This window comes from Thermobia domestica, chromosome 2, assembly GCF_964235325.1.
Source record: "Thermobia domestica chromosome 2, izTheDome1.hap1.1, whole genome shotgun sequence".
Classification (NCBI taxonomy): domain Eukaryota; kingdom Metazoa; phylum Arthropoda; class Insecta; order Zygentoma; family Lepismatidae; genus Thermobia; species Thermobia domestica.
Window position 1 is genome coordinate 36,354,262 of NC_137455.1, and position 24,375 is coordinate 36,378,636.

Genomic DNA, 24,375 nt, shown 5'->3' on the forward strand with positions numbered 1-24,375 from the left:
TTCAAATATTTCGATCTTCTCGTCACAAGAACAGGAATTTCGGTTGATTGAAAATAAAAATATGTGGAAAATCATTTCAGATTCCGAAGATTTGTATTGCAACGTATTCAGTTAATTATTAACAAGACTAAGTAACAATATACTAATATCCTGAGTAATGTATGGCACATGTGGTAAATTTTCGATAAAACTATCGCTATGTCCAATGTCTCACTCATAAAAACTCAAATTCATACTATACTAGTTAGTCCCTTCTAATGATAAAATTTAAGTTTTTACCTGGTGATGTAACATCTATTAGACTATGGCGATTCTGGTTGCCAGCCAATTTCAGAGGTCTGGGTTTCTCTAACTTCTTCACTGTCTTTGTCAGGCGAGCCACATTGTGGGTAGACATCTTGATTACAACTGTAAAAAAAGGGATAAATAAATACATGCAGTTCTTATTGGCACAAAGAAATCTCAAATCGGGCATGAAAAACGAATTAATTTTCAAAAAAAATAGTAAAGGTACTATCACACAGCATTATAAAAGACAACGCAAGCTGAAAAATGTATTTCAGGTAATTTGTTGCGACAGCTGTACCAGTCTTCAGACTGCGAAAAATTGAAAATGACAAGTAAGGGTTACTGAGTACATTAGTATTTTAATACTACGTTAAAACTAAAAACTAAATACAATGCTGTGAATTATAACGGAGCGATGTGATTACTTTATAGCTGGAGTGGCGATATATCGGCAAATTAGAAGAAATGAAACTACGGTAGAGTTCCAAACTATGCGAATTCAATACTGACACAGATCTAACTTCCAGCTGCAATACAGAGATAGTGAGAGATGAAACCTGTTAGCCTAATGAAAGAATCTATTATCGTTTTTTCTATGGCGAACAAAGTTAAAACTGGAAATGATTGATTTCTATCACTTCCGTTTGAAAAGAGGGTTAATAGAGAAAACAGTCTCTCTTCTTGGGACGCTGAATCAATTCCGAAAGACTACTTCTCGACATTTCTTATCGTCTCTCCTCTATGGAAATTATTGAAAGCGGAAGTACTTGTAAACTGCAACCACTCCTGGTTCTACAGGTGGTGGATGGTACGTTTTTTTCAGATTCGGAATCGATTGCAAAAAACTGCTTGTCGCTAGCTTTCATTGTATGACAATCACCGTTCGAAACCGGTTCAATTCTTCTATTTCTGGTTTGAATATCGGGTCAACGTACAAGATGGAACCTATTTTTTAGGATGCTGAGTGGACTGCAAGAAAGCGCTTCTCGACATCTCTTACAAGGTACGAGATATCGAAAAGCATATTCTCGATTTGCTCTATGGAAATCAATATTAAAATGAGTGAATTTCAATCACTTTCGTTTTAACACAGTATTACGGGATGGCATGTCGTCTTGAGGTTCTGAATCGATTACAAAAATCGCTTATCGCTATCTATTACTATTTTTATTCTATGGAAACCAACGCTGAAACCAGGAAAGTTTGATTTCTACAGCTTCCAGTTTAAACAGAAGGTTAATGAAAGAGATGGAACCTATTCTTGGGACGCAGAATCTATTGCAAAAGCCTACTTCTCGATATCGCTAACCGTTTTCGCTCTGACACCTGTCAACATATGAACATATCTGTTCTGTAAAACTTCCAATACCTATGCATGTAGAAAAAAAGAAGAAGAAGAAGTAAAAAGTGCTAGGATGACTACGTCTAATCAGTTAGTTGCAAGAAATTAACTAACCGACATCTACTTAGAATATTACTTCGAAAATACTGCAGGGAAATAATTCGAAAACAGTACAGAGAAATAAATCAACACATTGTGAAAAGTATACCATGTTATAATTAACACGAGATATTGAACAGTATACGTATATTGCGGACAGTGATAGTAGTCACAACAGGCTTTAGGATTTAGATTTCTGGGCTTTCAGCATCTAAGGCCATTTAGCCCGTCATGTTTGAGGGATAACGTCCCTCGGCGAGGACACTATCCGAGGAAAGGGAAGGAAGAAAGGAGTGGGAAAGGAAAGAAGCGGCCTGGGATCTATAAGTTAGGTATCACCCCGGCACTTGTCTGGTGTGAATGAGGAAAACCTCATTCAGGGTGTCTGGCCTGAAAACTTTTTGACTTTTTCGACCGAGTGGCCCCACCGGGAATCGAACCCGGGACCGCTCACACCAAAGACTAAAGCGTTAGCGACTAGACTACGCTACGCGGGTCCACCTAGTCACAATAGCAAACAAAAGAAACCGCACTGATTGTGAAAAGTTAAGGAACGTTTTCAAGGATCATGGGAAAGTTGTGGGGTTACTTCGAATTCTCTTCTCATCGCTTTCCTTTCATCACTTTTTCCACATATTTTTAAATTTATAGCTCTTTAACCTCTAGTAGCTGATAATGATTGTGATCCTCGAAAATGTTCCTTAGTTTTAGTAATCACTGCAGTAAATATGAAGGATTTTCTTTAGTTGACTATTGTAACACTAATATTTATCGACAATATGGTCGGCTGTTGACGTACAAGAAAAAGGAGTGGTTTTCGACAAGGATTTTTTATAGCAGTGATTCAAAAACACTGAATTTGTCTTTGCAATGGAGGCTTCAAAATACTGTAGTCCATTCAGCGTTTTTTTTTTTTTTTTTTTACATTGCTGAAGAGGATGAGGGATTAACGAAACGTAGTATGGATTTGCAGTCACCACCTGGGTGCTTCAGTAAATAATTTCAATTTTTAGCTACACTATAAGGCCGTTCGCTATACAATTCATCAAATAAAAAGGGAAAAAGAAGATAAATTGAAGATCGGAAAAATATCTGTGAAGTATCCAGATGATATATATCGAAGTGCAGTCACATTACGATGTTGCTGAATTGAAAGCAAAGAGAGTCCAGTGGAAAAAGGTAAAATTGATATTTTTTTTTTTTCGCTTAACGTTTCACGATTATGCAGCAAGGCTAAGAGAAACGGTGATGAGATCGATGATAATGGTGGAATGACGAAAATGAAAGGACACAAGAGAACCCCGAGAAAACACTGCACACATTGTCTGTCCAACAGTCCACAGAATTGATGGGGCTGGTAGACAGGTTAGGCTCTCCTCAGTAGCAGTGGAGGAGAGCTTAACATAGGGCGCCTAACCTGTGTGGGGCCCAAACGGCTGGTAATTGGAAAACTTCCATCATTTTACATTGAAAACCATTTATTTCAACAACTTTTCTCTTTCCATTTTTTTTTTTTTTTTTTTATATCTTTATTCATAACATGCGTGACTTCCTTTACTTCCTTTACGCTCTCGAATTCGAAATATGGCCTCTTGAAATTTGGCTTCTTCGCGATTTTGGACAGCCCTAGCTCTGAGACTATGTACTTTTCGCTATAGGTCCATATGAACTTTTTCTCTTATTTGCATGTGAGGAATCACCTCTTCAAGTTTTTCGATATAGCTCATTAGCACCCTATATATATATACCGGGTGTATCTCCAGACCTTAACACCCGTCCCAGGCTTTTTTTTTTTTTTGGCTCGTAGTGCACGTAGACATTTCAAACTAAAAATTGAATTACCAAATCGTATGTGAAGAATCAAATGGTGATGCTTTCATATCCAGTGGCGTAGCGGGGGTCAACTCCAAAATTTCAAATGGAAAGTGATATCAATTTCGATTTCTTTGGAAGCACTATTGAAAAAGAAAACTTTTACAGGAAACATTTTTCCTTAAATTCTACGATTAGGCATCGACGTGTGTTACTTATTCTTGAATTGCAGCTACAGAACAACAGTTTTATAGTTGGGATGACTCCAAAAGAACACCAGATAACGCATGTTCTATTAAATAGTACTGTTGAAAACTCTTTATAGCATTCAGTATCAAATGTTACGACATATCTCGTGCACGTATCAAAAAACGAGATCAATATTGGGGGACAAAACGTAGTTTAAATTCCGGGCTCAGAACCAATTTAAAACAGAAAACCAGAGAAAAACTCAGATTTTAAGTTAAACTACGTATGAAACAGTTCCGTTGCCCCTCCAGACCTTAACACAAAATGCTATTATTAATACAAAAAACACAATTTAGCTATTTGTAAGAGAATCTTTAATGACTTGGCCTCCCCTAACATATTTATGCCCCCTCCTTCCCCCAAACCTCTGTCGCTGGTTGCGGGCCTGGTATGAAACAATTCTGGATGTCAAGTCCTAGCAATAAAACTCATTGCATTTCGGGACTCTATGCACAAATAATTGTTCAAGAAGAGTACAAATAAATAAACTGAAAATGATAAATAAAATAAATAACATGAACTGCAAGTTCTGAACATTCTTATCAATATATCGCACTTGGAATTACAGAAAACTCTCAATAAATGTTCAAAGGATTGTTCAGCACCTGCGATACACATGCGAATGCGTACCGGGACATTTTTAACACTTCATTTGAACTTAGTCCATGGCACACATTACGGATCCTCTTCATCATGTCGTCCCTTGTAGTAGGACGCCCTTGGTAAACCAGCTCCTTGACACGTCCCCAGAAGAAAAAAAATCGCGCTGAAGCAAGTCTGGAGAACAAGTTGGCCAGGAAACCGGTCTCCTCTTCCGATCAATCTGTTTGGGAATAAACGAGGAACAGTTCGTCTAGCAACTCTTGCAAAATGAGCAGGGAATCGCCTTGTTGAAGCCACATCATTTCACGAGTTGTTAGTGGGACGTCTTCCAAGAGCTCACAAGAACTCTTCGGGAAGGTTCCGTGGAAGGATGTTATATTTCACTAGAGTTAAAGAGTCCGTTATTAGTACCGTGCTAACTCAGAACAAGCAATATACGCTTTATTTCGTGTCCGTCTAGAAACATTGTTTTGTAAGTGTAATTTCAGTGTTTGTGATTCCATGGCTACTAAATTAATACCAATCATAGTGCAGCGAAATACACCAGAGCTTGTGCAGGACTGACTGCAGAAGACAAAGATGTTTAGATGTTTTCATTTGTCTTACATGTTCCATGTAATATAGGTTTTTTTTTTTTTTTTTTTTTTTTTTTTTTTTTTTTTTTTTTTTTTTAATTGACGACAAAGGTACCTTGTGTATTTTGACGTATTGTATATGGAAATAAAAAGCGCGTTAATGAGATTTCGAGATGTAAGACTATCTTACATTTCGGAAATATGATCACTAGCAAAAGCATCAACTTCGCAGTACTTTCCATTCCTGTCTTTTTTTTCCCCCTTTCTCTCCACAGTCGTGACAAGCTCTGGTAAGGGCTTCATGAATGACGCCTCTAGTTGTTTCACAGCACTGGTCCAGATATATTCTTTTTGCTAATATTTGGTTTAGAATTATCAGAAAAGTGGGATAATGAACAGGTGCGGAGTAGAATTTGGCTACAATCTCAGTTAACATTTATGTAAAATTAATTTACTGTGTTCTTTGGTAAAAATGAATGTTCATTTCGTAGACAGCACAATTCCACTTTCCCGTTTCCTGACAGCGTTAGGGATTCAGCACTTAGAAAAAACCCAATATGGACGCATTTAAAATCGGCTTAGACAATGTCTGGACAACGTTAGCACACTTAAAAACATTATTTTTAATTCGAGTGCTGTTCATTATCCTTGTTGTCTGTGATAATGTAAAAAAGGATACCTTTTTATTGTTTCCCCTCCACTTGAAACAGAAAAATGTAATATTTTTCTATACTGTCGAAAATGTGATACAAACTTACAAATTGCTGTGCAATTTTAAATTTGTTTAGCAATTTGCGAAGCGAAAACAAAATCTCAAAAAAAGCTGGTAGCGGAAGGATTAAATTTTTAGTTGGCAACACTGTTAGATAAGCGGCAACTCTGAACACGTTGAGAGAGGGAGAGGGAGGGCAAGGCCAATTCTGGTGTGTCGAAAGTTCACCAAAGAGTTCAAAAAGCCGGCACCGACTGAGAGTGCAATCCGAAAGTTGCATGCTAAGTTCTTGGAGACAGGAAGCGTCCTGGACCGTCCTCGAAGTGGGAGGCCGCCAACATCGCCTACAACAGTGAGCAGGGTAAGGGAAAGCAGCATCAACAGCCCACAGAAGTCGATTCCTAGACGGTCCTACGAGAATGTGTGGACGTAAATGGCGCCCAGTTGGAGGTGTGGCGGTGAATGAACTGAGCTGGTGCAGATTACAGGTAAAAATTTAATCCTTCCGCTACCGTTTGCACTTTATTTGATTTCAATATGAGCATTTTTATGTAAATTATAAGCGAATTAAATCCGTCCATACTTTATGAAAACCCTGTATATGAAGGTGGTCCTTATTTTTCGATTTCCCAGCATTTTTTTTTTTTTTTTTTTCAATCTCATCCCTCAAAAGAGTCCCATATTAGACCAAAATAACCCCATGAGGAAAATGAGAGCTGAACTGAATAACATTAAATGGTACCTCAAGCGACCTAAGTTTTGAATGCTTTGACAGTATACAATATGAGGCACAGATACCATGTAAGTCCGGAAAGACAATAGTAATTTAATAAATAGATATTTGATGGTAATAACCATTAAGTGATCAAAGAGAAGATAGAAATAACGTCAGATATGTATTTGTGGTGAAAAGCTACTTTAAAACGATGTCAAATGATCCTCTTGCTAATAAAAATTTTGAATTTGAATCCAAGATGGTGCACTTCAAAATTGGCAACATAATGGTACTATTACAGTAATAGATGGAATTTTACCTGTATTACCCCTATCTAAGATACAGTGTCACTCTCTCTAGCCGTTCCAAACTTACAAGGTTCCGTTCATATTGTGTACTGTAAATGCACTGAAAACTTGGGGCTCGCTAGTGCTAGTTCGAATTATGGAAAATTGAGACTAATTTGCTCTTGGATAGAATAGTGACATATCCTCCTCTTTTTTTATGGGAGACGTGGATAAGTCTCTAAAAAAAGATTTGGAGAATACTTACACCGAAGCATGGTCAAACTATAAGAAGCTGGACTGCATGTTGTGGAACATGCGCAGGAATGGAGAAAGTTAATCCAAAATACGTTCCTTTGTCGGGAAAAAAGAAACAAGGAACTAGTTGAAGTTGTTTGTATTGTATTGGTAATGGATCAGGGTTGTCGTATTGCTTTTCGTCGAATATTTTCGGTTGGAGTCTCGAACCATGAATGACCGGGCAGTTCGATCACAATTGTAATGAAATACTAAACTCCAAATCACCCGTTTTATTAATTTAATCGTACACCTTTCGACGGCTCCTTGTCATAATTGACTCGTGAGTGTTAAGAATTTCTTTTTGTTCGTTTATGAACTCACATACTGGTAAATTCCATACAATAACAGATATTTAAGATTGAAGAATTTAAAACAGGGAGTAATCTAATATTCTGTTATTTTGGTAATTCAAGCCCAGGTAAGCATTTAGATTATGAGTATAGGATTAAAATACGTTGGTTCTTCAGCCACGAATTTACCGAAGACTGAAGCAGCAGTCTATGCATTGTATGATGAAGTTCATCAACCTTTCAAATGGTTTATTGCAGTAATAGCTCAATATGAAACTTTCCTGATACTACTCTAAACTACTAGCAAATAACTTAGTTTGTTTTCTTCCTTTTATAGGTTCGTGGGTAGCAGTACGGAAAAAAATATTGTACAGAAATTTCAATTAGTGCATTGTGTAAAATCAGTGGTGCTATTCAGCCGGTTCGCTACAACTGGTTGTTAAAACATTTCGAGTTCGCAGAACAGTTTGTTATATCCAGATGTAACAGTAAATTTACCCAGTTATACCGAAGAACAAGTAAAGTTTAGTTTATCTTTGTTTTTAGAAATTCTTACAGCTACAGAGTTAAACATATGATCTCTCAGAACAAGGTATAAGCCGTTATTTCTTAATCTCAAATGCTCAGACATCAAGAATGAGAACTGAATCACATGAGTGTAGTGGGTGAGGGTTATTTATATCTGAAACTCATACAGGGTGTATACAGAACCGGTTGTTAAAAAATTAGAACAAATTGTAGCCTGTGAAAAATGAAATATAGGTCCGAACGCGAAATACTTGCCCCTAAGAAATGACTGCATATTTGGGAAGATGTGAAATGAAGATAGTGTGCGGTCAAGAGAAAACGTGAACTATGACGGATTTCATACCCAGGGTTGTGCATATGTCTGACCAACATTCGAGCAGTGAACGGGTGCGTTGATTTCCAGGAGAAGTTCATCTTTTGTCAGCATGTCGTGTTCTAGGATTTCACAAAATCCCGCAACGACGCAGCAGTGAGGCATAGTATATCCAGGTAACTGTGGTAGGTACTCTTTGCCTGAAAGCAAGTAGTAACACCCCATTCTGAACCCAAATAAACATACTAATCACTTTGGTCGGTCAAGAAAATGAAACGAAATCTAAGTTTTACGTCCCACGATTATGCCGGTTAGGCTAAAGGAGACGGTGATGATGAGAGATGAGTGAAATGAAGAAAGTGGGAGGAAACGGGAGAACCCCGAGAAAACCCACGAGCACGGTGTTTGTCCACCACCAAGTCCACACGGCGCTACCTGGGATCGAACCAGGAACCCCAAGCACTGAAGGTGAACGGTCTACCACTGAGCCACCGCGCCCCCTTGGTCGTTCAAGAGTTGAACACCGACTTCGTTTGGTAGTTGTACATCGTTTGGGCTGTACTGTTTGAAATGGGAGCTGGTCATCGTCATGTTAGAGTAAAAGACCGTAACTTTATTCACTTATGTTATGGGTCCAGGTAAATGGCAACGTTGCATTTTCATTTAACATTGGGCGTACAGAAGGCTGTTTCATCCTTATGGTAGCAATTTACAGTCGCCATCAGAGGCGCTAGTTTCGCGTCAGCAACGTGACGCACGCAGTACGAGTAGCAAGACACTTGCGTACAAGCCGTGCAGAGGAGAGACGTGTGCGAGCAGAAGGCAGCCGAAAATCGACCCTTTCTGGGAGGGCTACATTGTAGCACTTTCTGATATAGGCTACAGCTATAGCCGAACACAGTGGAAGAAGAAAGGTTTCACAGTGTCTGATAAGGGAATTAATGCAGCCATCCATCGCAATGCAAACCCAGAGCAAACCAGCCATGCGTCGTCAAAAGGGGCAAAAGAAGCAACCGGCTCCACAACGCAGCTAAGACGTCATTGCCAAGGTCCGCCGGTTTGTGACCCAGGAGAATCCACCCACCCAATGTGACATAGCGAGGCGTGTTGGACGGTCAACTGCAACTGTACACCGAATCATAAGCGACCATTTGGTACTCATAAGTGCACACAAGCGGCGGGTCCATGTTCTGAAGCCAACGCACATCGCAGAACGGCGGGTGGCACTCAAAAGGCCGTATGAAGGTTACCTGGCAGGTGACAAATGGCGTTATGTGATCACCTTAGACAAAGCATGGGTCTATTTGATAGGATCACGGCAGATGCATGCAATTTACTACCGCCGCAGTGATGGAACCGATCATGCAAAGTGGATTCGCTCCTGCAAGGAGAGTTTTCCAAAGGGATTTATGGTAGTGACGGGTTTCTGTGCAAAAGGAAAGCTTCCGATACACCGGGTGTCATCATATGTCAAGGTGAATGCGGCGACTGACAGAGTGTTCATCCACCAGGAGAAGGCCAGCAGCCATACTGCCAAACGAACTGTGGCCTACATGCCACGTATGTAACAGGAGACAGGTGTAAAGGCTATCCCATTTCGAGACATCCCCGTCAAGTCACCAGATGCATCCCCTATGGACTTCTGTGCTTTCGACCTCCTCAAACGGAACATCCATAAGCGTCGTCCGACCACACTTGGTGACCTTTGGAAATTGGACAAGGAGGAGTGGGCGAAATTGGATCAGGCAGTGCTCAATAGAGGTCTCCTCCAGTGGAAACTACGATGTCGTGCAATCGTTAACCAACGGGGCTCTCACATCGAACATAATCACTGGTGGAAACGGGGTTTTACGCCCTACGGCACGGGTCTGTACTTCACTACCATAAGGCTGAAACAGCCTTCTGTACAAAGCCCATTTGGCTACTCCGATTTATAAAAATTTCTTCACTTTAGATTGAAAACTTCATACTTGGAGACGGTTTCCCCTCTTACATTTTGTTGAAAATCTGATAATAACAGAATTACCCTATGTCAGGGGACTTTTGAGACACCCTGTATATATATGGTTCTCCAAAATGTTAAACTACTTTTATCAGCCACTGAGTTGGAAGAAACATGATCTGATCAAGATTGTGGTTTAATGTCAAAGTTTGGAGACCTTGATCCTGCGGTTATGGTTGAAGTGGTCATTGATACTGATGGGCTTCAGTGAAAATCATTCATTTGTCATTCAAGATGAAGCCCAAGGACTCCACTAGACCAATGACTTCCACACTGCATGCTTGTGTTCTTTATTTCAAAGAAGATAGAGTTCTGCAACACAGGATTGTTGCAGAACTGTGTTTGTAGGATTGTATTTTAAGTGGTGATACAGATCACGATGTCCCAATGGTATATGCAACACAGCAACTTTTGACAAGTTTCATAAATAAGCAATATTCAACATGTGACCAAAAAAAAAAAAAAAAAAAAAAAAAAAAGTATTTTACTGACGGTTGTGCATCACATTACCTTCTTCACCTCAACCATAGGTTGATGGGCAACATGAAAATTTTAAAACATTTCTCTCCCTTGGGAGAGCTGTTTTATACCTTTATATGGTCTCTTTTTCGTAACTGCATCTAGATATTCTATACTTAGTCTTTCTCCTTCTCGTTTTTCTTGTGCCTTTCCCTCTATCAACACGGTGATCCACAATCGGAGTGCCGAATAAGATGGCCAAGCATGCTGTTTCTTCATTTTCCTGCCATCTTAATGGTCTGTCGTCTTTCATTAGCTGCCTTTAATACGTCTTCATTCCTTTCCCTTTCGGTCCATGATATGCGCAGCATGCTACGCTAGCACCACAGTAAAATGCATCCAGCCTGGATATTTCAGCTTTTTTCAATGTCCACGTCTCTGATCCGTAAAGCGCCACGCTCCATACCAGGATCTTAATAAATCGTTTTCGAACGTCCAAGGACACATTTCTTGATGTTAGCAGTCCTGGAATGCTTCCTATCGAATGCTTCTTTAGCCTGTGCTATTCTGAAACTAACCTCTTTTTCACTCCTTCCTTCCGAGAATATCAGACTTCCTAAATAGAGGAACGTCTTAACGTCTTCGATTTTCCCTCTATCTAGCCATACGTTTGCCCGTTCCTATCCTGCTCTTGTGCACTTTATCACTTTGGTTTTCTTCTTATTTATCTTCATTTCGCATGATTTTTCCAGTTGATCGTTTAAGCTTGAAAGTGCTTCCTGCTAGTCCTCATCGTTCTCCGTTATCAATGCTATATCATCTGCAAACCTTATTGTGCTGAAAACCTGACCATTTACTTTTACGCCTTTCTCGTTTTTATCAAAGAATTCTTTCATAGTCTCTTCTATATAGACGCTGAACAGGAGAGGTCCACACCCCTGCCTTACTCTTTTACTTATTCTTGCTTCCTTCTGATCTTTCTTTAACAGCTGTCTGGTTTCTGTAAAGCTGGTATATTATTCTTCTGTCTCTGTAATCCACCTTCAGATTCTTCAGCGCTTTGAACTGTTGAGAACAGTATAAGAACTGTAAATCCTTCTTGAATTCGTATCATGAAGCCGATTTTCAATTAAAGGCCCAGTGGTCATTTTTTGCAACGACACATGGCAAGTCACCCTGTGATGGTATTAGTGGTACCATAAGGTGAACTGTAACTAATGCAAGCCTTCAGAGAACTGTCAGTGGACACATCATAAATGCACAAGTAATGAACAGCTACTGTGGAGACATTTATTTTATAATATTTTTTTTATAATGGTGTATTAGTTTGTGGATACTTATGACAAGCCAAAAACAGCAGAAAATCTATTGAATGCATGGCATCATTCAGAACTAGAAATATTAGCACTGTCTACAATATTAAGGTGGCATCTGCACTATTAAGGAAGTTTTGATTAACATCGGAAGAAGTTTAACTGAGATTCTGTGAAAGTTAAAACAAACAAAAAAGCGACACTTTTGTTACTAATAATGTTTTTTTTTTTTTTTTTTTACATATTTTTATTACTAGAAAAAACTTTTTTTTCGATACTGCTATATTGTAACGGTGGATACCACGTTACATGATAAGTTTGTTGTAAATGTTTGAAGACAATGCCGCTGAGGAAGATAGCATCTTCACTGAACATTCTGGTGATCACTAAATAACAGACGTATACCAAAATTAGTACAAGTGAAATTTGTAAGCATGTGCGAGTTTAGTTCCTTATGTTGTTATCCTTAAAGGTGATTAAATTATATTCGTATAACGTTCGTCGAATGTTTCCGTATGTAATGCAAAAGTCGGCCAAAGTAGTGATCCAATGTCATTATTCCTGGAGATTTGCAGACTCGTATTTAGGTATGCTGTGACCCTGGGTTGCAGAAAATTGTTCGCCCTTGTCCCTGGGCCTAGGAAACTTTTGCACCCTCCTACTTCATTTGTTTGTATTCAATATATGCCTAAAGAATAACCAGTCTGCTTACATTGACCCACAAGCAATGGGGCAGGGTGTACAGAGCCAAACATGGGTTACGCTGACAGCCAATAAACAATAGCATCAGCTGCTTCTAGCGCCAGTAGTGTCGTAACAAGAAATTTCTGTCGTGGTGTAGAAACAACCCTGTTTTCAGTATAGAACTCCCTTAAATTTCTCTCGTAAACATTCCTTCTTTTTCTCTCGCATACAGTTATTTACAACATACTACTTATATTCGTAGTGTCATGGTAGAATGAAATGAGACGAACTCGTTAATTGGTTGCTTTATCTTGAGAAGCTGATATAATTATATTATACTACCACTTACTGTTTGTTCTTTATCTTCTGATATCCATATATTACTACAAATGTTACAATAATTAACTACAAATTATGCATAAAATCCAAATATAAATACACGTTTATTTTCCAATTAGAAGTATAATAACAATGTCCCTAAAAGTTTTAAGACAGGGTCTCAATTTGTTGTTGCACTCTGATTTGACATTATAAACTGTTTCAGATTAAAACTTAACAAGTCCTTGCACTAAAATTAAATAGTGACTCCACATATAGTTCTATGCATCCCATGGCCCTATTTGCTACTTCCATTGGCCAACTCTTCAAGTTAGTTGTTGGATTCCAGAGCAACATATATTTATGACTTCAAGACGTACAGCATCAGCATCACCTGGATGACTTATTCAGAATATGTCGAAGTCAGTATTGCCCTATTTAGCCAACACAAGAACTGAATGTTCTGTATATCACACGTTTCACAAATTTACCATGTATGTTTCTATTCATTTTAATAATATGTTCCTGCTTTAAATTGATATATATATATCCGTCTTTAAGCATGTATACTTTATTTTGAGTAGGAATTAGATTTCTGGGTTTTCGGCACCCATGGCCATGTTAGCCCCTCACGTATCAGGGATTACGTCTCTCATTGATCACACTACTCGGGGAATTGAGGAGGAAGAAAGGAATGGAAAAGGAAGCGAAGACTACTGTTAAGTGCCATCCCAGCGTGAATGAGAAAACCCTCAATCGGGATGTCTCGCCCGAAAAACTTTTACCCTTCTTCGACCGACTGCCCCTACAGGAAACAAATAATTCTCGATGACTGTGCATCATGCTATACTTAATGAACGCAAACTTCACTTAGTCTCTCAAATTTTCACCAAAAAACACACGTCTACTATTAGAAACTTTTTCCTTAATTTTTTTTTAAAACTTATTTAGACTCAGCTTCAGCAAATGCATATATTTGGGTTTAGCTGGACAGTGGCAAATAAATTTAATCCACACATCGACATCATGACTGGAAATCATGCCTCCAAGTTGTGATTAAATTGGTGCATTCACAACGTAGTTACAGGGATCACTGAATTGTGCAATGATTTTTTTTTTCGGAATCTTTTAAGAGTTGGAATATATCCTGATAGCTATGCTTAAACAGCAAACTGTATTCTGAATCAGCGTCAAAAGTTGTCCAAGTGTGCAAAAGAATAGATATTAATAATTTACTACAACTTTCAAACATGCTGGGTAAATTTAACACCTTTGCACCCAGATCTAAGGTGAGAAATATCTCTTTGAAAGACCATATACATGCAATCAAAGCAGATATTACACCGACATTTGACTTAGTAGAAGACAATATAGAACTTTCCCACCAAATTTCCTTAATTTTAAAAATGGTGAGCTGGGGCTCCTGGCAGGTTTTGAAAAAAAACCGAGCTTTTGTGAAAAAACCCAACCCACCTGGGCCCATATGGGTTTTTTCGGGTGTTTTTTTTTTTCGAAATATTTCAAAATCTTTGAGGTAAAAGTGTTAAAATGAGATTTATGTTTCAAGATTGTCATTGTCACAACTTCCAACTATTTCCTATTCACTGCCGTTTTGAAAAATGGCTGCCATTTTGAAATTTTGCATTGGATCGCTCAGAAAATATACAGCAAATTTGCAATGTCCCGTGCTTCTACCCTCAAAATTTCAATTTAAAAGACCGAAAATTGCACTTTGTAGCGTGGATGCCCGCTATTTTGAAAAAAAAGTCGCCATTTTAAAATTTCATGCTGATATGCTGCCAAAATCTATACAGGAAATTTAGTGTGTCTCGTGCAAGTACCCTGAAAATTTAAACTTAAAACACCGAAACTTGTACCTTGTAGTGTGTCTGGTACAGGCAGACAAACGAACAAATGTAGATCCAAGAGTCTCAGTGACGTTCGCCAAATATGAATACAAAATATATTAATTTAAAACAAACATATAATTCAGGTGTTATACAATAAATGTTTCAAAATAAACATTTTCCAGCGTTAAATAAACGGTTTTATTGTTGAAACTCACGCCCGATACTTTGTACGTCCAATTACGGGAATTTCCCGAGCACTTGTTGCAAGACGGTTCTTTCTCGAAAATTAATTTAATTCATATTTTATAAAAATGTTTCAAACTATCTGAAATGAAATTAAATACCTTCAAGCATAAAATAAATAATTTTATTGTTGAAGTATTCACTTCCGATACTTTGTGTGTTCAATTGCTGGAATTTCCCGAGCACTTCTTTCACGACGGGTTTTTCCCGAAATTGCAGTTTTTTTTACTGTAACATTGGGTGATATCAATAAAAATAAGTAACTACTCTTGAGAAGTCCTGCTCGAGAATCGGAGTAACTACACCTGGAGTAATCTCCTCCCTCAATTTCGTATCAATAAAACAAGCCACTACTCAGGTCTAGTCTGCTCCAGATTTATGAACGTTTACTCGCGCTTCCTCTGCACGTAGCACTGAGTCGTTATCAATAAAAGAAGTAGTTACTTATTTCTCCCATCTGTTGGGCAGTCATTTCGTTGTGGGTAAAGTGCATTTGTGGACATTATAAGAGTTTCGAGTGATACTTTCAAAGTCACAGTTACCAGAAAGTACGCGAAGGAAAGCCGAAGCTTTGAAGGCAATTACAGTGAAATGCAACGAAATATCAAATACATCTACGACTGAGACACAAATCCAAAAGAGAATCTTTAATATTCGAGCGAGAATAAAACAAAAAAGAAAAAAACGGAAAACAAGAAAGCAACACTGAAACCATGGGAACGAACCTATTGGAGCTGATGGATGTTGATTCGAATCCAGCAATATCAAGATTAACACGACAGGCGAATATCACGTGTTGGCCAAGGTCTTTGTAGATTGTTTGGCTTTAAGAGCGAAATCAGACACTTGGCCCCTTTGTTTCCTTTTTAAAAATAGTCCAGCCAGTCACATCATAAAACACATCCATCCGATTGCGTTTTCCACACCATACGTGTCCCCTTTCGCCTTGGCATAAAAAAATACATTCTCATGTATACACCCTTCCTATCAACGGTGAGTTGAATTGATTTTGAGTTTAACGTCCTTTTCAGTAGCGAGGCTATGAGATGGGACCCACTGATTAACGTGGAATCCGAACCACGTGAGCTTCCGCTGAGAATCGAACGTGGGTCTTTCATGCCAAAAGCATTTACGCTAACCGCTTAGCCACGAAGGAGCTCTTCCTATTAGCGTATTCGTTTCCAAAGTACTAGGTTTCTTTATTGCCACGTGTGTATAGTCAAGTGCTCCGATAGCACCCGGAAATGTATATTGTTCTTGCCACTCTGCCTTTGCTGTTTGAATATTACGCACACTTCCGGAAACAATCAATTTTCAGATATTGCAATAATCGCATCCATTACATTTGTTGTAGTCATGGATACATTACTTTGAGCAACACCAGAATCCCTTGACATTCCGACCTGGAATTCAGGATCACTCACGTAACGCAAGAAAACCCGCATCTTTTCCTCATTACATAGTGCACCACCCCAAATTTTGGTTGATTCTCCTAAAAAAATGTTGTGCTAACCACTCTATATTTTCTTTCATGAATCTATAATGTTTTTGCAACATTTCTATGCAGTTTACAAGTTTTTCTACGTAGCAAAACAATATGCTGTGCCATATTTCGCACGGAGTCACCTATTTAGCTTGCTCTGTAAATTTGGAGAAGTTACTAGCATCACAGAGGAGTCTTTGATTTTTATTGATATCAAACGCGGAGTAGTTACTCGGCTCGAGAATAGAGGTGTGGTTACTTCAAAAGGGCGGGGCTTCTCCGAGGTCAGCCGAGACGAGTAGTGCTCAGTTCTCTTTTTATTGATACCAATGCGAGTAACTACTACAAAATTAGTAATAATGAGTAACTTCTCCGTTTTATTGATATCACCCATTGTAATTTCTACTAGTACGGAAGTTTGAATTCAGGACTTGAAATAGTAAGTGTTACGTAATCTTCGAAACTCCGAGCATTAAGCTTCTTAAATTTGACAAGAATTTTTATGCTGTTGCTGGTGTTGATTGTAAAGAATGCTCATTTGAAGAGTAGCAACAAATGACTGAACCAAACTGTTGTTGTTGGAAAACCAAATTTTACTGAAGAATACTTGTGTTACCATCAAAGGTAAGAAATAATACCAACAGTCTTACTAATGTATTTACATATTTACTGGTAGTACCGGCACCTATGGACTTAAACCCGTCAAATGTATGACGGATAAAGTCCCTCGGCGCCGCAGAGTCACACTATTCACGGAAAATATTCTCCAAAATACAAAATTACATATTTTACTTCAAACTGGCTATAAACATAATCCAAATATTAATTTGTTCCATAATTACTTCAAGCTAAGATAAATTTTATTTATTTATTTTCATTCAGTGCATTCAGAATTAAAATGGCCTTATGTTGAATGTTGTTGTATACCTTAATGTGAAAGTATCAAATTCGACGAAGGAAAGACCAAAATCTGATAAAAATCACTTTCAAAGTGATCACCTTAGTTATACCAATAATATACTAACGAAAATCTAAAAAAGGTATTTTCAGGTGGGCCCAACCCGAAAAAAAACCACCGGGCTTTCTCGGGCTGGGCCCACTTGGACAAACCCTGGCCCCTGATCCTCTTGACGTGGAATGATTCATTCTGCAGTTCAGTTAATGATTACATATGTGGATTTTTAAAGAAAATGTTACCGTACGCGCATAACCACTGTTGCTAACGTGTTTCCCTACGGATGAAACTTGGCAAGTGCCCAGCAGCTCAGCCTGCCATGAACAAGAATAATAACCATCTTGTGCAGGTTGGTGCGTGTTTCACGCATAAATAATTGTTGTTATAGCATATTATTTATCTGAACGCAACTATTTACGCATGCACTAGAAAAAAGAAGTTGTTGATGCTCTAGGGCAGGATTCGAAAAATCCCGAGCGTCATAGCGACTGTACGAGTCTGCCGCCTAGCTAATTCATAGCCAAAAGAAATAAGCCTACGTATAACATGCAATTGTGTTGTTATAGCGCCTGGTTTTCAGAACTGGTCATTAAGTCAGTTTTTTTTTTTTTTTTTTTTAGAACCGCACTGTGGTATTACCTACAGCAACAAAAGTGATGTAGACTAACAGAATTTTAGAAATTCATCCCATATTCTTAATCGAATGGCATTTTTATCTCCCCCAAATCCAATGACTGCTTCATAGCTGGTACTTATAGTGAGCCGTTCTAAACATACAGACGCACCCTCTCGCTACCGCTCGGAATTCCCTTCTGCGCTCCTAACATGACTCGATTAGGTAGCATTCGTGTTTTTTAGTAGCCATCTAGAACAAGTTGATTCGTGTTTTATGCTCTGTAGGTTTTATGCCATACGCTCACATTATTTATACTCACGACATCACAGTTACAAATAATGAAACGCAATCACCATCAAGTGAGCCAGGGATTAACTGCTGTGTCACCGGACCAATTTCAGAAAATTTACCAGATGAATTTGAGAATTTATTTGGTTAGTGAGGAAGAGTGAGTCAAGATCAGGTTAGGGTGAATGGTTGAAGTTAAAAAAATACAAAGTCGTTCTTGGTATTGTAAGCGGCATTATATGTAGAGGCGGGAGGGACTATTTGGTGAAGGTACACTTGTTATGATTCCCGTAATTCAACGATAATCCCAATAATCAATATATTTGGTATTCATATTTGACGAAATTTACTAAGGCTACTGGGATGACTTGATCTACACTTGTTCGTTTGTCTGCCTGTACCACACACACATATTATTACATAGTACAACTTTCGGTCTTAAATTTAGCACGAGACACACCAAATTTCCTGTATAGATTTTGGCGGCATACCAACGTAAAATTTCAAAATGGCGGCCATTTTTCAAGTAGATGGTATCCACGCTACAGGGTGCAATTTTCGGACTTTTAAGTTTAAATTTTGAGGATAGAAGCAAGACGTTCTAAATTTGCCGTGTAGATTTTCTCGGTGATTTAATGTAAAATTTCAAAATGGCGGCCATTTTTTCAAAACAGTAGTGAGCGGAATATTGTTGCAAGTTGCGACAATGACAATCTTGAAATATAAATCAAATTTGAACACTTTTACCTCAAAGACATTGAAATATTTAAAAAAAAACAATTAAACCCGAAAAAAACTACATGGACCCAGGTGGGTTGGGCTTTTTCAAACCCTGCGTAAAACTCAAAATTTCATCTCATTTCATACGCCATGCATTTTACCTTACAGCGTCTTTCTACTATCCTCGTTTATGCGTAAACCCACCGCCGCTGACGCGCCTGCTCCTTACGGACGAACCTCTTTGTTGCCGCTCGGGCCCCGCTGCTGCGCTCATGCCCAAATTCGGTTAGATAGCGGCGGGTGCTCATGTGGTCCGGATACCACGTTCGTCAGTAGGTCCCGCCTAATATAGCGTCGCTGCTGAAAGGGACGTTAAACTCAAAATCAACTGAACTCAATCGTTTAGATAGCATTCGTGCTTTTTAGTGGCCACTTAGCACAAATTGGCCGGTGTTTTATATACTAGTTTTTATGCTATACATCCACACCGTATTTCGAACGGTAATCACTACCAAGTGGGCCAGGGTCACAACCTAGTATTTTGGGAAAAAACTAAATAATATTCTTTTCTTTTCGATCTTCGTGTGGCCCGGCGATACAGTATTAATTTGAGGGAGTCACTATAAGTAATTTGGGGGATAAACTACATAATACCCTTATTAATCTGCACTTTTTATATATAAAATACATTGTATCTCAAGATTTTCCGTGGTTTAATTTCTACGCTGAAGTGCTTTACGTAAACTGGTTCATTCAAATACGTATATTGCTATTTTGTAAGTATATCCTTTCAACAACGACCCTATACATAAGACACATTAATCTGAAAGTACTATATCAACGATGTTAACCTAGAATAACATTACCACACAATTAAACTATAAACTGACTCAGGTACGATATCTTATCTAAGCTGTTCAAACTGCACGAGGTTGCATCTCATCTCAAGGAACATAAATATGTCAATTATCTGCCCTGCACGTGCAGCGCTTACACGTCCACACGTATCAAAATAAGTCATTAGCTTTGAACATAAACAACATAGGCCTCACTAAACAATCATCTTCGTGTTACTTGAATAACAGTAGCTTACTTTGCCTATCGTAACCTATTTATACTTTGCTGTAACTAATTCAAGCCTAGAAAGTCATCTCTTTGTAATTTCCAAAGTTTTCTCTTCACATGCAAATTCCAACGATGTTAGTCATTGTTTCTGTCCTGAACTTTTTTTTTTAATAAGATTTTTTCAAGAATAGTGTAAGTTCCGTAATGTCATGTTTCTCTTCACGACTCTTGATGATAGTATTTAATGAATAGCGGACACCAATGATGACAGCAATTTGGCGACAACTCAATCATACAATACCAGAAATATCTACGCCCGAATTAACAAAGAAAATTATTTATATATGGTCGATGCTTCAAATGTACCAAATAAGGAAAGAATTGTGGTGTTCATACGTATTATATTCTGCAAATGTCATTTTAAAAGTAATTTGGAATTATTATTAATGTTCCTATGTGTATGAGAGAAAATTCTAATACACGAAACATATGACCCATTTTAACAAACGACATGACACAGAAGCTGTAACACTGTCCACGTACAATAACTATAAATATGGATACCAATGAGAACTTTAATCTGACTGACGTAATTTGTACGACAGATTACACAATATCAAAAAACAATACATTACCTGAAATACCCTGCTAATAATTCCTCCAGAAGCTCCCCCACTCCCCGACACAATATTTCCTCAACTGTCACCTTTCCAAAACAGTAGGGTTGCCAGTTCCTTAAGGCATAATGACAAATTTTAAGTCATTAAAATTACAAACATGTCCATATGATTTAGTGTCAATATTTGATTAAACAATTTATCTTATGTGTTCATTATAATACACAGTTTATATCAATACTCTTTTAATTTATTAATTGACTGGGCACCGACAATTTAAACTTCATCCCAGGGGCCGCGGTGGCTCAGTGGTAGAGCGTTCACCTCTGGTGCTTGGGGTCCTGGGTTCGATCCCAGCCCCCACCAAGTGAACTTTGTGGTGGACAAACACCGTGTGCGTGGGTTTTCTCGGGGTTCTCCCATTTCCTCCTACTTTCTTCATTCCACCATTTCATTCATTACTCATCATCACCGTCTCCTTTAGCCTAACCGGCATAATCGTGGGACGTAAAACTCAAAGATTTCATTTTTTTAAACTTCATCCCCTTTTTAAAGAAAGAATATGTAATTTACAAGTAATATAGGTGTCACTGTTAGGAAATAAACAATTGAAACAATCTTTTAGTTAATAGCGTGTTTGCTACACACCTAGTACATATTTTTTATATAAAAAATATCTTCCAGCAAAATAAAAAACTGTCAACTGTTATTGGCAACGAACAACACTCACTTTTTAGAGCTACAAAAAATCGATTTTTCCGTAAAATACACATGAGAATTTATCCTTATGCATGTTATTATGTTCAGCTCAAAGTCACTTATCGACTAATATGTATCTTACATTTTGACAATATGTTAGTCAATAAGAAACTAATATTGAAGAGTTAATCCCGATTTTAGACTTTATCTCATTAATCATACTATGTACTGTCCTCTTCTTGATGTCATTATGAAGAGATTAATGAATTTCTTCTTAACCCTAGATTACTAGATTTATTTATTTTATTTTATTTATTTATTTATTTATTTTTTTGTCTTCTAATACTAGACTGGGTGAAAATTCACCCACATATTTTTTAATTGTTTTTCGTCTGTGTGTGATTTATTTGATTTGAAGCTTACAATTATATTTTAAAGTAGATACACTTATGCTTCCCTTGGACAATGTTTCGGTAAATAATATCAAAGGAAACTTGTGCAAAACTTAAATGAACTAAAATCCCACCTTCACCAATAAAATATTAGTCAGCATTTGTTTAATCACTAATAATTAAACTTTTATGCTTTACCCAAAATGTTTACAAAACTAAAACAAACATTTCCGTAAGTTTTCGTTGTGTGTATTTTATTTCTTTCGGCATATATTAAAATACACTTTTTTGGACAATAGGAGAAAAGGTGCGTATCAGACAATTGTGAGAGATTATATATACATTCAATACTAGACTGGGTGAAAATTCACCCTTTTCTTTTTTTAATGTAAAATGCGGATTAAGGAAATGCTTATTACTGAAAGCCTACTGTTCTTAGAGCACACGATTTTACTGAAATAGTGCTCTCAAAACTTTGCTACATTTTCATTGCACAAGTCCTTTAACTGAACTTCATAGAGGAACCCTTACTGACAAGCTTTACAGAAAGTGCCTCTGTGCTCATTACACACAAAAGAAGCACATTTGGAGCATTTCACAGCATACTTTCTGTCTACACGAGAGGGGCACAAGCGACATCGTCCTTGACGGGCATCTTTCGTACGAAGTGCTGACACACAATCTGAATATGAATTTCCATCATTATCATTTATCTTCAGAATACTCTTAATTTTTGATCTCACAGACAACTGCAATGTTGGAGACTGTAGTCTTGTCATCATATGCGTTTGTGCTAATTTCAGTCCAAGATTAAGGTTAAATTCTTGGCGGTTCAATCCTTTTAATCCACTTGATGCCATGTTGAATTTGTGAATGATGTTTGCATTAAGAATACCGTAGAAAACTGCCTGGGGCCATCTCCGTGTTTTTCTGCTGCACGAGTACTGTTTGCACAGCTTGTCAAAAACATTTACTCTACCTTTTGTTCTATTATAATATTCTATGACCTCCGGCTTGTTACTTTCTTCTGATATGGTGGCTGAATTGTGCATGGAAGAAGCAACCAGCACAACTTTGTTTTTCTTTGGGCTAAATGACACAAGTTGCAATTGATTATGGGTATCAAAAACGAAAATAGAAGTTTCCGCCTCACGATTCTTCGCACATAACAACTCTGGTGGTATTTCTGGTTTGTTTGATCTTACAGTGCCTACCATAGTCAAATTGTGTTCCTTGAGCATCTTTGTCATCAAGGGAAAGCTGGTAAACCAATTATCTGTTGTTGTGTTACTATTAGATCCATGAATTGGCTGTGATAGTTCCTCCACAAAATATTCAGCCAGTCCTTTGTTACCATTTGGTGTTTCCTTCCCGATATAAGGAATTCCGCTTACGAGGTAAAATGAGTTAGAATCGACCATAAGAACTATCTTAATACCATATTTGTCTGGCTTGCTTGGTATATACATTCTAAATCTGTAATTTCCTCGGAATGCTAGGAGTTGCTCGTCAATGGTCACTTCACACGATGGTTGATAGTACTTCTTACAATGAGAAATAAATCTCTCCCACACCCAGCGTATGTGGGTAAATGGATCTTTAGTTTGTCTTTCAGCTCTATCTATTTTATCATCAAACCGAAGGCAGTTTGAAATAAATACAAATCTTTCATGAGACATCACACTTGGATACACTTGCGAACCAAGCTTCCCCATAAGACCTTAGTTGACATGTGATTGTCTTGTCTAGCTCCTGAAATGAGCAGAATACCAATATACGCCTTGAGTTCTTCAACACTGAGATCATTTACCCAGCCTGGGTTTCGAGTATAAGCTGTTCTTTGATGTGACATCTCCAGATTTGTGTAAAGTAAAATTTTACTAAGCAGCTCGTCATCCATGAACAAAGACCAGCAGTCCATTTCAGAAGTTATTTTTCTTGCATCCTCTATAGGACCAGAAATGTTACGTATTATAATTTTCGCAGATACTCTCGATTTATTTCGAGGTTCAACAGTTGACCACATTCCATGTTTTCTTCCTTTGATAACTGGTTCCTTCAGAAGAAGATGAAGTGAATTTTGAGAATTAGGTTTCCAGGATAAACTTCTTAATTCTTCGTTTTTTTTTTTTCAGATCTACGTCTTTGTTTTGAAGTTTGTTTCACTGAGAGTGAATCGGCTTTTCTCTTTTTGGGACGTTGTTTTGAAAAGCTATCTTCTTCGGAGTCGGATGAAGAAACACACTCGTTAGGATTAAAATCGGAATCGAAATCACTATCGTCACAATCAATAACATCATCCTCAACTTGGGGCCGCGGTGGCTCAGTGGTAGAGCGTTCACCTCTGGTGCTAGGGGTCTCGGGTTCAAACCCTGCTCCCGCCAAGTGAACTTTATGGTGGACAAACACCGTGTGCGTAGGTTTCTGGGGGTTCTCCCGTTTCCTCCACTTTCTTCATTCCACCATTTCATTCATTACTCATTATCACCGTCTCCTTTAGCCTAACCGGCATAACCGTGGGACGTAAAACTCAAAATTTCATTTCATTTCATCCTCAACTT

General features: G+C 38.0%; 1 protein-coding gene across 6 annotated transcripts in view; it reads right to left on the reverse strand.

Moving 5' to 3' along the window:
- Positions 1-20,844, reverse strand: part of mxt (Eukaryotic translation initiation factor mextil) — a 146,473-nt gene extending 125,629 nt beyond the window's left edge. For 4 of the 6 annotated variants that reach the window (XM_081740647.1, XM_081740652.1, XM_081740656.1 and 1 more), the window contains exons 1-2: positions 20,742-20,844; positions 280-408 (exon numbers count right to left, since the gene is read on the reverse strand). In XM_081740647.1, the coding sequence (XP_081596773.1) occupies positions 280-397 (118 nt within the window). In that variant the 5' untranslated portion in view covers positions 398-408; positions 20,742-20,844. Of the gene's footprint in view, positions 1-279; positions 409-20,134; positions 20,329-20,649; positions 20,675-20,741 lie in introns of those variants that run through there. The other 2 variants (XM_081740644.1, XM_081740641.1) reach the window with 2 other exon arrangements.
- Between the last annotated feature and the right edge of the window lie 3,531 nt (positions 20,845-24,375).